The following is a 15960-nucleotide window of genomic DNA, read 5'->3' on the forward strand; positions in this document are numbered from 1 at the left end:
GACAAACCAGGTAACAATCCTTAGCAGCTACTCAGGCTCTTTGTTGCCTCTATCCCTACCCCTTTAGGCAGGACAAATACTTGGCATCTTTCTGTTAGTCATAATGCAATTCTCAAAACACAGTTTATTCTATAATGAGGGCAGCTGAATCAATATAAAAAGGCACAAAGTGCATCAGTAATGGAGGAGAATGGAACCCTACCGGAGCATCTGAACTACTCTGCAGCACAGAAAAACAGGGTTTGGATGGGTTTTTTTAGTTGGTTGGTTTTAGTTTTTTGAAGTATTAAGAGTTCTAGAAGACAAAAAGAAAATACAAAATAGTATTCTGTATTTCACATTTTTATTAGCTTCTTGCTGGCAGGCATTACACTTGGGAATAATATTGCACCAGGCATTAAAAATATTAATTCTACCACAGGGACATTTTGCATTTAGAATCCAATATAAATATTTCTAATCATATTTCCATGGCTACAGATAATATTTGGTTGCTTGATTTATATGCATAGAAAGAAACAGTTGTCATAACTGTAAGAAACTGTACTTATCAAGTACTTTTAAAAGGGAGGAATTTGTTTTCCTAAAATATTACAATACTGTTTATTTATTTAGAAACTAAATTAGACTACATGATAGCAGCTTTTCCCCAACTGCATTTTAAATTCTTTTTTGTTTCTTGCTCCCAGTGTCATCATGTTAGATGGATTAGAAGCCATTTTAAACAGAGGTAATTTTAGCACTTTTGACTCAGAGAATTGTGTTAATGACATAAAATACCCTATTGGACTAATTCTTCGGACTCCCTCTTTCAAACAAAAAGGTGTCTTGACTGAACAGGCACATGCACGGTTTTCTTTTCAGAACAGGACAAAAGGACAGAGCTGCTGGAGAAGGGAACTCCTCCAGTCCTTACTAAGAAACAATAAATAGTCGTATAAAAAAAAGCCCACATTGTTGCTTTAGTCAAAACCCAGATTCTCTTGGGATTACTGTCCAGTGAGGTTGATAATCACTGAAGCGGCTCCTGGAGAGCCAGAATCAGTCATCTGTTTTCCTTGCCAGTCTACAGAAAGTCCAGTTATGCTCCACTGTGTTCTCATTGGCCCGTTCACTCATATGATGAACTCTGGTATTCCTGATTGTGAAGCCTTGCTTTGTGATGTACTCCATGAGGTGGACTCTGAGTGACACTTCTTGGTGGTAATCGCACGGCCCAAAAGTGAAGGAAACCTGGCAGTCCCTGGTGTCCATCATATGCTTATTCCACTTTGTGAAGTGGTTTGAAATGCCTTCCAGTAATGAATGGACTTTTGTGGTGATAGTGAGCTGTGTGATGATTACAGCCACTGGGTTGGAGTACTTGGAAAGCTTCCGGGTGCTGGACAGCTCCACCACCTCCTCAAAGGTATCCACGGGATACAGTGGTTTGGGGTCATTAAGACACTGAATGAGTGGTTCAATCTGATAGAAGTCTGCTTCCTTCCGCAGCAGGTCAAACTCCTTGAAGTCCAGGGGCAAAGTGAGCTCTGAGGTCCTTAAAAAGTTAAGAACATAACGGAAAAGTGGTCCATCTCTGTCAATAAAGTAATTGCCCTGAGAGTCCCTGGCAGTGGGGAAGTCTCCCCTGAACATGGCCCCAAGCATTGAGTCAGGATATCTCGTTAGAGTTGTGAGGGATGTCGTATACATGTGTCCACCCACATTTAGCGTGACTGGATCAGTCATCTAGAAAGAGAGAAATTGCAGAGTTTATCAAGCCACCACAAGAAGATTCAGTCACCTCACTGACACACATGGCAAAAACTGCAGGCTCTGCAGAGAATCGCACTTCTATCCGAAGCCTTTAAGCGGTGTTGAAACCCAAACAAATCCAAGCCACCTAGCAACAAGGCACAACTGGCAACTAGACAGGGTGATAGTTAACATTCAGAATGCACATTTCCAGAATGCTTTAGAAATCTTAACAACTGAGCTGCTGCCACAGAAGCAAGTTTTGCATTTGGGCAACAAAGTTTTTTCCTATTCTAAAGATGGGGAAATGAGAAGAGAGATATTTCCTGAATAACAAGTTAGTCTGAATGCGGCCCAGCAGTGTTACTTACTTTTACAATGTACCATTCTAGACCAAACAAAAAGGGGGAAAAAAAATAAAAGGAAAAAAAAAAAAGAAAGAAAAAAAATCAGCTGAACAAGTCCTAAGCTTCTTTCTCTCCTTCAAAACAGGATGACAGTGCAAGTTTAGACACAAGACCAAGAGCTCACAAACAACATAATCCATGCTCTGGTTCAGAGGCATCATTAAAACAAGCAAACAAAAAAAAAAAAACCTTTCAGCTTTTAAGTCTAAAAAGACATTTATTAGTAAATGTAGAAGAGGGAGGCAGAGCACAACCTCTCTGCATCGGCTTCCAAATAGCACATGAGGAAGCAAGAGAGAAAGGAACATAAATCCCATCTGGCCACCAATCCTAACAACTAGGACTGAGGCCAGCCAGAGAAAAGAGACATATGCATGGCAGCAGAATGTTTAGAAAAGGAGAAAAGGAGAAAAATGAGATGCACTTGTCTAGTTCGAGGCAGGGTTTGCAAAGAAAAATATTTTTCCTTCATAAATAAAATTACAAAGTCCTTAAAATCACAGGCAGGAAGCACTATTTTCTGCCTTTGTGCGTTAGGAAAACAGTAACAGTGAGCTTAAGGCAACACTTAGGTACTCACTGATTGCACCTAGGAAACATGAACCTGAGCTATCTCACAACCAGCACATGAGGTAAAGCACTCCAGAGAATGTAAGTAAGCTATTGTAACATACACAGCTTTTTTTCCTCACGACTGAAGCTCTGGATCTATACCCAAGACAGATCTGGAAGAACTCTTACTGTAAGGTCTCAAAAGCCTAGCTGCCCCACACAGTGCACACTTCCACAGGCTCCATACGCACTTACCATATATCCCCAGTCTCCATTATCCATCTGTTCAATTGCTTGAACTATGGTATTCCAAGTTTAACAGAAGGCTGCTGAAAGCATACACGATTTACCTCCTCTTATCTCCCTGCAGGAAAAAGCACACACAAAAACACAAAACAAAGAACAAAACATGGCAGACCATCAGTACCTAGAACAACCACCAAGGGGAATGCTTCCTAATCAAAGGTAGGCTTTCTGCCAGCAGAGCATTCAGCTACAAAACCACATTAGCAAGGGAATCTACAAACATGCTTTTCCCACCTTCTCCCTTCATGCTACCTACAGGACTGCCTCCAGAGCACATAGATAACCACTCCGCTGGCTGTCTGACCATCCCAGTTTTGTTAAATGACATGCAATCTGCTTCCGAGGATAACATACATTTCCAGACTGCCTTTCACCTGGGAAACTGTGAGTACTTCGAAAGACAGATGTTCTTTTCCCAATTAAAAAAGTTGATTTAGCCACCACTGATCATACATGTGATTTGTTTATATTGTCAGAACTTCCATGCTCCAGTTTTAAACTGCACAGAAGAATAAATCAAGCATGAAAGTCAATGAGCAACAAGCAGAAAAAAAGTATCTCTGTAAAATAAATAATTCAGCAGTGGAGAACTGCAATTGATAGCAAGAACATTAAACTACAATGTGAATGGACTTCACAGACACATAGGCACCCTCAAAAGAAATCTCTTCAGGGACAAGCCAGAGAACATCAAACATGTTTTCAACAACGCCCCAACAAAAGCAATTTGAGAAGTGATTCTTGGTTTGACTTCCCTGTCCCTGAACTGCTGACTTGCATAACAAGGGGACCCTCTCAACACAAGCACACCAAGAGAAATACAAAGCCCAGGTTGTGCAACTTGAGGTGGAGGGTGGGAGTGAATGACTCCAGACACCAGTGGAGGTTTTCCAAAAGTGGCCTGCCAACCATGTCAAGTGATGAACGGACCAGAAGCCAGTCACCAATAAGCCTTTATCCCTACCCAGAGCCTGCCTCACTGCTAGAATTGCTGGAAATTTAGGTCAGTCTGTTTTAAGTAGGGTACAGCTTCGCAGCTTTGTTTATTTTTACATCTTACAGACCACACAGTTACCAAGACTTCTGCTTCCATCCTCTTTACTAGCAAACTTCAACACGCAGGCACCCAGCTAAAAGCAGCACAAAGATCAAGCCCAGCCAGAGCCCTACATTCCAAACCAACTGAAGGTCCACAGTTAGTTCCCAACCAAAAAGTTTCTTGCCCTTCTCACTGCAGCAAAACAAGTTGGCCTCATTCACCACAGAACAAGGCCGCACATCCCACCTCTCTGGGCTGTGTTATCCCATCCAATCCTATAGCCTGGACACAACAGGGTCCAGGAGATCAGGCATTCAGGGGCGGCAGCACAAGCAAAGCCTCAGCTATGCCTCAGATGTATGAAAGAGTAGAAAAACCCAAATCACTATATGAAAATCATGAGGTGAGACAACAGAAGACGAAGGAATACTCAGATACAGAACTAGTCATACCAGGATCCTATTTTTACAAATTAGAGACAGAGCATGCCTCAAGAAAGTACATTAAAGCACAGCCCGACAGCAGATAAACCTGGAAGGCCAGCTCTTTTGCCAGCCTCTGTAATTATGTTATTTAAACTGTTCACAAATCAAGAAGTGCATTCATTCAGGTTTTCTTTATTTGGGATTGTCATTCAAGTACAGCCCATTAACTTTATCAGCAGCCCATGCCTTTTCGATTCCAGCACTTACAGGTGTTATTCTGGTCAAGTATAACACATAGATGCATTAAAATGATAGGAGAGACTGGTCCAAGCTTCTGATAGTCAAAGCAACATTCACTTGAAAGTGAACTGATGCAGCCAGCCCAGAAACTTCCCTAGTAATCATGACAGAGGAGATCTGCAGTGTTAATAAAATTAACTTCAATTATATAGTCAGAATATTCCAAAGACAATGTCCATCAGTTACATTATTTTGGTCAGCATCTAAAACCACACTACAGATGAATCAAGACTATCAGGGCAAGAAACAGATAATGCTGTCTATATGAAGGCATGAACCAATCTTTGATCACAGCACTGCTACATAACACTGGAGTCAATAACTTACGAGCAGTCTGCTGAAGCAAACCCACCCTTGACACAGAAGTGGCGCTGAGAAACCTCACCGACGTTTGCCTAAGAACCTAGAATCATTTGGTACACGCAGACCAGTGCTGGAGCAGGGCGCACAATACAAACAGATGATACCAGGAGGCCACCTGAAAATGCTTGTGTGATCACAACTTCTCTCATCAGCCTGGGAGCTCTGAATTTCTAGACTTCACAGGCAAAAATAACTCTGTTCAGGTGCAACCTGAGGTAAGTAGTAGCAAAGCATGTCACCAGAAGGATAAGGACATACACCCTTCATGATGTACACCCTTCCAATGATGCTTGATATTCTTCCTGAATGAAGTATGATGGTGCATCCATGGGGGTGGGCAGACACTCACTCCATCTGTACCCTGGGATGCACTGCCTCAGGCCAGCTCTTGTCCTTGTGTCAGACAACACCACATTGCACCCAGGGGCAGCCTCGCTAACGTGGCTACTCATGTCCAGACAGCAGATAAGAGATGACATGCAGCCATATCCCAAACACAGCCTGCCTTTAATAACCATAAGAAAAAGTCACGCAAGACGAAATTCAGACAAATTGCTGATACCATTTAAGCCAAATGGGATGTCACTCTTTGGTGAGAGCAGAAGCGTACCGATTGCGTGAAACCACAGTCCTGCTTTCATTGAACTGCTTCTGTAAGCAGCAAGAAGATACACAGCATTAACATGGTCATTACAGCTGCTTGCAGCAGCCAAGCACATCACAAACTAGTAATACAAAATGAGAAGCAAGTACGTTTCAAGAAAAATACTCAAGTCATCATTTTATACTTAGTATACCAGATTGGATACCTGCATTTATAAAATGCTCACTCTTACTTCATATGTTATGACTCAGAGGATCACAAGGCTCTTCACAAGCAACACTACTACAACAGGTATTCCTGTTAACTTCAGCAGGGCTTCTCCCAGGACAGAGCTGCTAACGTGAAACCATTCTGCAAGCTGGAATTCAGAGAAAGCAAGTAAGAGTCAGCTGAACTTCTGCTTCTGTGAACACACACACGGGCTTAGGCAGGACAGGGGATGGTGGCAGCATTCCCGAGACCATGTGCATTGCAGTTGGTCAAGGCCACAGGCTACACACTGCACCTGGAGAAACCCATTGCACTGGCACTACATGCAGTTACTTGAAGGAGGAGCAGAAACAGACCAACAGTTAAAAGTCAAGTCATGCACCACCTGGTTTGCTCTAAATGGTTTTCATCTAGTCTTTCCAACAAAAGAATTAAAGGATTTACTTGTGGCACCATCTTTAATAGACACTTTGGTATCAGTATAACAACACAAGCTGTTTAACATCCACACAAACTGTTTAACTGCTTATACAGATAAATACACCTGGTATTTCAAGCTACTCACCCACTTGGTGAGCTCCCTGCCTCTCACATTTAGATCTCCAAAGATGAAAAGGAACTCCTGCCCTCAGCATAGCTACACTGTACATAGACAACCTTTTTATTCCCCAGGCAGCCATAACATTTGAAAGGCAAGTTTTTATTATAAATCATTATCAGTTACTCACCTGAACTGACAAAAACTAACTAGCACCAGAGATGACTGCACTCCATCACACTGTACAGCAAGACAAGTCTGCAGAGTGAACCCATGAGGCTTCAACACTCTGCCACCCTAAGGGAGTGAGGAGGAGGCAAGCTCTTAAAACAACCAGTTATCAAACCTTCTGGCAAATCAGATCAGCTTCACTACAGAAAGCACCCATCACCACGTCAAGTTTATAACAACTAATAGATAATTAAAAATTAACTCACTTCTTGCTTTTTAGGTTTTTTTTTGTTTGTTTTTTAATTTTCTTTACTAATACTTAGTCTTCACCCCAGATAAGAGGGAAAAACGCTCACACCAGCCACTCAGTATTCTCACTCATTCATGTCTAATTGCCTCACTATAAATTCCAAGATCCCAAAGTTTCCTTCCCACCCCTGAGGAGCTCTGTTACATCCTGGTTTAAGACCAGGTTCCAAACTTTCATTTTAATTGCTAGTCTGAAGAGCCTACATCACTGTATCACTTGGGTTCTCCTCTCACGAGAGCCAAAAGAAGACACTTGTATCTAACCTGGTCCTGCTGACCCTATGCTGCTGAAGTAACCCCAGGCACCCAGGCTTAAAGCATCCCTCACAGCAGTTGGGTTTTACCCATGTATTTTGCTTCTTAGGAACTAACCACTAGTTGGTTCTGTGTGGAAATATGTCTCCAAACAGTTCTAGAGGAAGGCAAGTGTCAGAAACACCAAGCCTCCCTGCCCACACCAGTGGGGCTCAGCATGAGCATGGATCAAAGAGCAATGCAGCAAGATAGGGGCAGAAGTCCCTCCTGTGAGCCCAGGCCAAAGAGGGGTCCAGGTCTTCAACAGGAGATGGGAAGCACTAATTTCCATCACAGAGGAACCAGCGAGCTCATGGTGGAGGAACTCTCCCCAAAATCACAATGATTCAGCAAAGATGCTGGAAATGAACCCAGACATTTTACCTCCCCCCTGCAAGTGACCCATAAGCCCACAGCCTTCTCCCCACCCCGCAACAGTGTCCCAGCTCTGCCTCCTCCCCCCGGTACAGCAAAAGAACCCATTCCCCTCTTTGCGTGGGGCAAGACCCACATACCTGCACCCTCCCTGACAAGAGATCACCGCGTACGCTGTCTCGCACCCCAGCTCCTTCCCCCACCCCAACTAGATGCAGGACCCACGCACCAGCTGTCCCACCCCTACCCTAACATCGGGTCCCCGGTATCCCACCCCGTAGCCCTTCCCCGGCACCGAAAAGACCCCGGGAGCCCAAACCCATGCCCTGCACCTCACACCCTCCCGGGATGGGGCCGTCCCGCCCTAAAGCGTTGCCCGCCTCCCGGGGCGCCCGGCCCCGCGCCCCCCAGTCCTGCGGCGGCCCTGCCCGGCACTCACGGGAGCAGCTCCCGTCGCTGAGGCAGAGGCCGGCTACGGCGGGGACAGCGGAACACGAGAGCAAAGCGGAGCCGCCAACGCCGGCAGGCAGGGGCGAGGGCGTGTCCTGACCAAGCCACGCCCCACAAAAGCCGCACCACCTCACGTTTGTGGGGCGAGGGGCGGGCGCCGCCGGGCCGCGGAGCACCGAAGCGCCGCTCCCGTAAGGCCGCCGTACCGGGTCCCCAAGCGGGGTGGGAGCCGCCTGGCCCGAGCAGCCGCGTCGCTAAAAGGCGAAGCGGTGGCCGAGGGCAGGGAGCTCAACCCCGGGCCATGCAGCTCCCTCCTCAGCGCAGGTGGGGGGCACGGCGGTCCCAGCCGAGCGCAGCTACCACTACTACCACTGCCGAAGGGACCCGGAAGTGGCGTTTAAACACCGCGCCGGGTGTTCTCGCGAGAGCTCTGGGTGGGCGGGGCGAGACGGCTCGCCAGGCCGCGCGGGGCGGGGCCTCGGCGTCACCGGCGGCGCCGACGGTCCGGCGGCGCTAGAGGACACGGGCAAGATGGCGGCGGCTGTGGCGGTATTGCGGCACCTGGCCCCGCTGGGATCCCGCCTCACCCGCATCCCGCCGCACGGCTGCACCGGCGGGCGCTTGCTCCAGCATCGCAGGGGGCTGCGTGTCTCCGCGCCAGCCGCCATACAGGTAACAGCGAGCTCGAAAGAGGGAACTGGGGGAAACGGGCTCGTGTCCCCCTCAGGGGAGGCGAGGCCTTGCCCCACCGGCTCCACTGTCTCACAGGTGACTGTGCGGGATGCACTGAACCAGGCGCTGGATGAGGAGCTGGAGAGGGACGAGCGCGTCTTCCTGCTCGGCGAGGAGGTGGCCCAGTACGATGGCGCCTACAAGGTACGTTGGTACCGTTACCAAGCCGTGAAAGGGCCTCGGGCGGGCGCTGACTTCTCTCTCCTTCCAGATCTCGAGGGGCCTCTGGAAGAAGTACGGGGACAAGAGGGTGATCGACACTCCGATCTCGGAGGTGAGACTCTCCTGTCTCCTACCCTGGCGCTGCCTTCAGTTGTTCCCCCAGCACTTACCCCCTTTGGTTTCCTTCTCTTTCAGATGGGCTTCGCAGGAATTGCTGTTGGTGCTGCTATGGTTTGTAAACGTGCATTTCTCTACTTCCAATTTAAAAAATTAAACCTATTTCTACGTTAAAGCATACTAATATACATAAATATATTTAACAGGCGGGACTGAGACCGGTGTGTGAATTCATGACATTCAACTTCTCCATGCAAGCGATTGATCAGGTCATAAACTCAGCTGCCAAGACCTGTTACATGTCTGCAGGATTAATCGGTGTTCCCATTGTCTTCCGGGGCCCCAACGGGGCATCAGCTGGAGTGGCTGCCCAGCACTCCCAGTGCTTCGCTGCTTGGTACGGGCACTGCCCGGGACTGAAAGTTGTTAGTCCTTGGAGCGCAGAAGATGCCAAAGGTCTGCTGAAAGCAGCCATCCGGGACGATAATCCAGGTGAATACAGGCAGATAGTGGTAATACCTCGCACCTGATCCTCAAAGAAAATGTCAGGCTTCCCCTCCTGCCCCATTTAAAACAAAACAAGATTATTAAACCCTAAACCACTCAGGTTCAGGGTACTTAGAAAGGCACAGAAGTATTTATTATTTTCCTAACAGTCACTTCCTTTATTAGCAGTAGATTAGCTTTGTGCTGTTGTCACAGCTCTGTATCTTTAGTGCTGGTTTGGTACCAGTCAGGAAGGTTAGAAACATTTATGAACCTATTGTAAAGGGGGTTAAAAAGGATAAATCGGGAGGAATTCCTGCTTACACAGTGTCCATATAAGTAATTTTTATAGATAATGAAATTCAGATGATAAATTCAGAATGTCATTAAAAGCAGGGCAACCTCCATCTTTATTTTTCACAAACATACATGCAAAATGTAAGACCTTTCTAAAATGGGTGATTCTGCCATCATGTACCAAAGTTAAACACCTGATCTCATTGTAGACAATTTTTTAAAATCAGCCTACTACAAGAAACCTGGAGAGGGACTTTGGATAAGGGGAATGGCTTTAACTGGGCTGAGATGAGCTCTTAGGCAGATGTGCCTCCCTGTGAGGGTGCTGAGGCGCTGGCACAGGGTGCCCAGAGAGGTTGCGGCTGGTCCATCCCTGGCAGTGTTCAAGGCCAGGTTGAATGGGGCTTGGAGCAACCTGCCTATGGTGGGGGGTTGGAACTGGATGTGCTTTAAGGTCCTTACAGCCCAAACCAGTCTGTGATTCTATGAAGTAAAGACTGTGATTTATTTTAATTGCTTCTGCAAACATGCTCAAGTCCTTCTTGCCCAATGGGTTTAGCACAGTGAGTGAGTCTGCTGCAGTACTGTTAGTGTCAGGACAGTCCCGTGCCTGCAGACATATACATTAATCCAAATATGTTTTCTTCTAGTTGTGATGCTGGAAAATGAGTTGCTGTATGGTGTTCCTTTTGAACTGTCTGAGCAGGCACAGTCAAAGGACTTCGTTATTCCAATTGGAAAAGCTAAAATAGAAAGGCAAGGTAAGCTGAGAATAGTTTATTTCCTTGTTAACTGAACTGCCTGGGGACCTTTTTTAACCTCATAGCTATTCAGAATACAGTTTTTATGAGAGAGAAGTATTTCAAATGTTAAGTGTTGAAATATTACTTTATCCAGTAGAGTGCTTTATTGTATGTTGCCCATATAAAGAAAGATCACCTTATTCTCTGTATTTTACCTAAAACTGTAACCTTCCAAAGGATTTGTTCCATGATGGCTGAAAAGCGTCTTGTCCTCACCTTAGTATGTAATTTTTGTCAAGAATGCAAAGAGATCATTGTAGCGTTTCTGTCACTTTGTTCATCGTTTACCACTGAATTATATGAATGTTTGAAAAGGAGAATCTGAAAACTATTAAGTAGTCTCTCCAGTTCCCTGAATTAAAGGATAAAATACGTGTTTTAGTAGAGTCCTGCTGTTGCCATTCTTTATGCTGTGTATGGGCACAGAATAGTGAGGATTTTAAATAAACCTAAGGAACTTAAATTTCCAAGGAACGCCTAACTTTACCTTGAAAGGAGCTTGAGGTCTAGAAAAAGAGCTTTTTAAGGGGTTATTTTTTAACCCTTGTTTCTGTTTTAGGAACTCATATTACATTAGTGTCACACTCAAGACTTGTTGGACACTGTATGGAAGCAGCTTCTGTACTTGCCAAAGAAGGTGTAGAGTGTGAGGTGGGTGAGATTTCTGTTGCTTTTCTCTCTTCCTGAAGTGCGGAAAAAAATCTTTTAAGTGCCTTAACACCATGGGCATTTCATGGTTCTGCATCTGACCTTTTCATCACACAAGGCAGAACTACTGATGATTTTGAGAGTGACCCAGCTGTATGGGAACCAGAACAATGACAGTGTGTGTTAGTATGGTTGGATCTTGATATAGCAAGACTCACCTATCAAGGATTTTCCAGGAGTCATCAGAAACTGTTCCTCAGAGTCTCTGCCAGAATAAAAAGTTAGAAATGTTATTCATGTTAGGTCTTGTCTTCAGTGAGAATAGATGAAAGTGCTAAAGGACACTGTAATCCTTTTATTAAGTAGTAACTGACAGGCTTAGATCATAGCAGAACTCAGAGTCTTTCTCCCCAGGTTATAAACATGCGTACCATCCGACCAATGGATATCGAAGCAGTGGAAGCCAGCATTGTGAAGACAAACCATCTAATAACTGTAGAAGGAGGTTGGCCACAATTTGGAGTAGGAGCTGAAATCTGTGCCAGGATCATGGAGGGTATGAGTTTTGCTGTTACATGTGTTGGTCACAGTCTGTAGTCTAAATCCTGATGACTTCTTGATAAAGCCAGATGAATACAAAGTTAGGATTCTAGATCTGAGGAGCTTGAGCCTAGATGTCTTGCTCCAGAGATTTTCACAGGGTGGATCCAGCTCATCTTCATTGGAAGTAGTCCTTATCCCAGGAACTTGACTGTGAGAGAAGCAGGATAGAATTGTTTTGTCTGAACCATAGTGCATGAAGATAAGCAAGAACAGCTTTCTCTGGAATATTCGAGCTACAGGAACAGGATTGTTTCATCAGATTAAGGTTTAGAAATTGAATTGAGAGAAAAGCATCGTGTGTAGCAACCTGACATCTCTCTTGTTTCAGGACCTGCCTTTAACTACCTGGATGCTCCAGCTGTGCGTGTTACCAGTACAGATGTTCCTATGCCCTATGCAAAAAACTTAGAAGATAACAGCATGCCTCAAGTGAAGGACATAATATTTGCAGTGAAGAAAGTACTGAACATCTAATTTGTAAATACATGCTTTAAAGTTCTGCTTTATGAAGTGTTTATGTTGTTGGGCAAGTTGTATGCATAACTTCTGTTGTATAGTTATATGAACTTTTGTATAGTGGGGAAAGTACTGGGGACCTCCCAGGATGTTTATACCGGGTCACCCTCTAAGCCACATGTCATGTAAGTAACAGTGTGGCCATGCTTGTTTGTTCAACAGTACGGGTGGATTAGTGCTACTGTATGTGGAGAAATCCTGTTGTAAACTTGGAGTGAGGAAAAAATCCTCCATTTCTGCTTATCTTGTAATTAATTACCAGACCAGCTGCGTTAACTGGCTTTAGTGGTGGTTCAAGGAAGAACTGTAGTGAGCAATGGGAGGCCCCAGTGCGAGCCCTGGAATGCTGTGGCTCCCTAGGAGCCCAGGTCACAAGGCTTATTAAAGGTGAAGGATCAAACAGGCCTGAGTGAAAACTCACTTGGCAGTTCAGCAGTTAAGTGCTGCTGTTTGTACAGAGGGGCTTTGGCCCTGCACTCTGAGCACTCTGCTTATGCAGGAAAGCTTCTGCACAAGAGCTTTATTTAATAAAAATTCTCTTCAGTATGTGATGGGAAACGCTACACAATTTTTCTTTACTAACAGCCACATTAAGTGATAAAAATGCTTTGTGTCACATGGGCTAACAACAGCATGCTCAAACTGTAGTTCTTACAGTGCAAAATAAGCTATTTTACTCAGACTCACTGAGTTCTGAAGCAGCAGTTGTGTAGATGATGTTTGGAGAGCTGGGGAAGTGGCAGCAGCCTTTCAGTAGATGGCTGCACACCGGGGTTCAGTCCAGGGAGGGCTCTGCTGGGATTTGTTCAGTAGCTTCTGGTACAGAGTGAGAGCTGCCTGTATCAGCCTGGCTTGCCCCAAACACTGGTGGCTTTCCAGTGAACTGCTGGAGAGGAGACCTACTTACCTCTGTCAGGAGCAGAACAACTCGGATCCTGTTTCCATGAAGGGCCAGGAATACCTTTCAGGGTATTCCCTTTTGCAGAACTGCTGTTAGGTTCTTAGGAAGTCTGGCTTCAGGTGCAATCCTGGGTGAACATACCCACCACTACACTGCTGGAGGAATTCCATTAATATTTTAATAAAAATTACTGGATATCACAGGTTGCATGAAACTTTGTACAGACATTCTCTGCATAGTAACAAACACGGATGTACTTGAATTTAAAAAAATGGATTATCTTTAATCCTTTAAAGTGCAATTTGTTTAAGGTTTTAAATCAAAAAAAAAAGGTTCTTTCAATAAAGTTTAAGCTCTAGAATTAACTTGGAAGTAACTTTGCATGTAACTAAATCAAGAATAATATCCCGGTGCCCTGTTAACTCCCCTTTCAACTCATTTCCTCATTTAAAAACACTTCCCCTTAGAGTTACAGGTAGGATGGCCATTTAAACAAGTTTAATGAGACAGCATTTTTACTCCACCAGCAACGAGGGTGGGAATAGGATGTAATTCTCCAGTTCCCTCACCTGTGCAGTATGATTCAAGGATTGGGGGGGTGGATTATCTAAAACAAAACTTGCTGATTCAATGCAGCAAGAATTAAGATGAGTTAAAAGTGCATGAAAGGAGCTGAAAATCTGAGCAGGCTAAAACTACAGACCTGTAGTATGGAAAAAGGGGTGGAACAGAGCTTGGGAAAAATGCATTAATTTACCATGATCATGGCAAGTGTCAATTTTTTATTCAGCTGTATAGAAGTTGCTGCGCTCCTGAACCTGTAGCTAGAGACTAATGTTCTTGAAACCAAGTGAAGAATGGAGAGTGCTTATTGCAACGTGGCAACGCGATTCAGCCAGGGCAGTGCTGCTACTCAAGGAAAGCTGAAACAGGGTAAACAGAGCTACAGTGTGACAACGCACTGGTGGATCAGTCACTGGTCAGGAGGGTCTTGTTCCAAGACAGCACAGGAGAGGGAGAGGGAATTCAATCCTGATGTGTCCAGCAGCCTCAGCTGATCCTGGGAGCGCTGTAGTCGCAGGTCTGTGTTTTCTTCAGAGTTCCTTTCTGAAAGTTCTGAATGGAGCTGAGTAAGGCTCCTCGGCTTGTGCTGACATCAGGCCTTGGGCTTGGCTGCATTGGTACCTCTGTACTCGGAGGAGGAGGAGCTGCTGGTGACAGTGGCGGTGGTGGCGGTGCTGGGGGTATCGATGATGCTCCTGTTGAGGAGAGAAGATGTAGTTTGAGTATGCCAAGGAGGTCCTGCCACAGAGCACTGCAGCTGCTGAGCTGCACTTGGTCAGTCCTGCTCTAGTCACGTCATCCTTTAAATACCAATGGAGTGTGAAGAACAGAACATGAAAAATGCCAAAGTGATCAAATCCCTCTATCTGCGGGTGGGTTATGTAATCTGAGACGCCTCTAAAAGGAAGCCTGAAGAACCTCAGAACTTGGGGATGCAAAACATGACTCAAACATGAGATCACTTAACAGGACTTCTCAGCTTCAGTTTGTCTTGCTTGTCCTCAGTGAAGCAGTTTGATCTTTGGGTCATGAATAGTAACAAAGACTGGAAGTAAATCTCACTCTGCTCTTACTTACATGACTGCTTGGTTGAATTATACTCCAATTTTACAATACTAACTGCAGATAGAGTTTTCTGGAAGTGATTTACGCTTCCACAGTACTGACTCTCAAAACGTGTTGTAACAAATGCTTGTTTCACAGGCTGAATGAATCACAACTATCTGCCACTCACACCCCTTGCCTGCCTCTGTGTTCCCACAAGTCACCCTTGCTTTCTGAGTCACATCCATCTCATGCTGCTCATCTTGCCCCAGCCTCATATCCCAGCTCCCTGGTGCACACAGGTAGCCAGCCCAGCAGTGAGGGCCTGCATGGAGGTGCTTCTGGCAGGTCAGATCCAGGCAGGTGACCTTATTTGTCCCTGCTCTTGTGCAACTCTGCTGCTACATGTTGCACCATTATTTGTACACATGTATAATCAAAGATCTGGGTAGGACCAAGAACAAAGGGCTTTAGAGGTGACCATGTGCCATTCCACAAGACATCCATGTGAACGTGGCATTTGCAGCCCATCACCCACTCTATGGGGAATGATGGACCTTTCTTGTAATATTCTGGAATGAGTGGGGGCATATGATTAACACCTTTAAATTCACTGTTGAACTAACTGCATCATCTAGATCATCAGTTATTCCATAGTAGGAGACACAAATGTCACCTATAGTCTAACACTCGCTTCTGGTAACTAACCTACAAACAGGAATACACAGCTGACAACAGCTGTGATACTGAAGGACAACAAACAAGAACAACATGAGGCCAACCAAGAGACCAAGAGAGACGTTACTGAAGTACAACTGCTTGCTATGAAGTAAGGAAGTAACAAGCAGTTAACATTATGGCACACGGACTCAAGAGGTATTTGATGAACGATAAAGCTCAGCCACAGAAAATAAAAACAGAGCAAAGTTCTCAATTCCTCACTAACACTTGCTCTCAGACCAACAAGTAATAGGAAAAAAAGTAACTTCTGTAATTAAAAGAAAAAGCAT

The 15960-nt window shown here is 45.1% G+C and overlaps 3 protein-coding genes across 12 annotated transcripts in view; 1 reads left to right on the forward strand and 2 right to left on the reverse strand.

Annotated features, from left to right (window-relative positions):
- Window positions 1-324: 324 nt before the first annotated feature.
- KCTD6 (potassium channel tetramerization domain containing 6) lies at window positions 325-8225 on the reverse strand. 6 transcript variants are annotated; one of them, XM_057398674.1, is made up of 3 exons: window positions 8207-8225; window positions 2949-3057; window positions 325-1728 (listed from the first exon to the last, which is right to left on the reverse strand). In XM_057398674.1, the coding sequence occupies exons 2-3, from the start codon at window positions 2973-2975 to the stop codon at window positions 1042-1044; spliced, it is 714 nt and encodes a 237-aa protein (XP_057254657.1). In that variant the 5' UTR covers window positions 2976-3057; window positions 8207-8225; the 3' UTR covers window positions 325-1041. The 6 variants fall into 6 exon arrangements, with proteins under 6 accessions (XP_057254657.1, XP_057254655.1, XP_057254656.1 ...); XM_057398672.1 differs by lacking the exon at window positions 8207-8225 and adding an exon at window positions 5963-6161; XM_057398673.1 differs by lacking the exon at window positions 8207-8225 and adding an exon at window positions 5957-6161.
- Window positions 8226-8572: 347 nt separating this feature from the next.
- On the forward strand, window positions 8573-13707 carry PDHB (pyruvate dehydrogenase E1 subunit beta). 2 transcript variants are annotated; one of them, XM_057398669.1, is made up of 9 exons: window positions 8573-8749; window positions 8846-8953; window positions 9021-9083; window positions 9167-9202; window positions 9295-9580; window positions 10522-10632; window positions 11234-11325; window positions 11737-11878; window positions 12254-13707. In XM_057398669.1, exons 1-9 carry the CDS (start codon window positions 8609-8611, stop codon window positions 12397-12399), a joined length of 1125 nt encoding a protein of 374 aa, XP_057254652.1. In that variant the 5' UTR covers window positions 8573-8608; the 3' UTR covers window positions 12400-13707. The 2 variants fall into 2 exon arrangements, with proteins under 2 accessions (XP_057254652.1, XP_057254653.1); XM_057398670.1 differs by lacking the exon at window positions 11737-11878.
- PXK (PX domain containing serine/threonine kinase like) overlaps window positions 13503-15960 on the reverse strand; it is a 37535-nt gene continuing 35077 nt past the window's right edge. For 2 of the 4 annotated variants that reach the window (XM_057398664.1, XM_057398663.1), the window contains exon 18: window positions 13503-14601. In XM_057398664.1, the coding sequence (XP_057254647.1) occupies window positions 14393-14601 (209 nt within the window). In that variant the 3' untranslated portion in view covers window positions 13503-14392. The remainder of the gene's footprint in view (window positions 14602-15960) is intronic. The other 2 variants (XM_057398666.1, XM_057398665.1) reach the window with 1 other exon arrangement.

Source organism: Pezoporus wallicus, unplaced genomic scaffold (genome assembly GCF_028554395.1).
Source record: "Pezoporus wallicus isolate ANWC-B61680 ecotype Strahan unplaced genomic scaffold, APGP_CSIRO_Pwel_v1 contig_12293, whole genome shotgun sequence".
Taxonomy (NCBI): Eukaryota; Metazoa; Chordata; class Aves; order Psittaciformes; family Psittacidae; genus Pezoporus; species Pezoporus wallicus.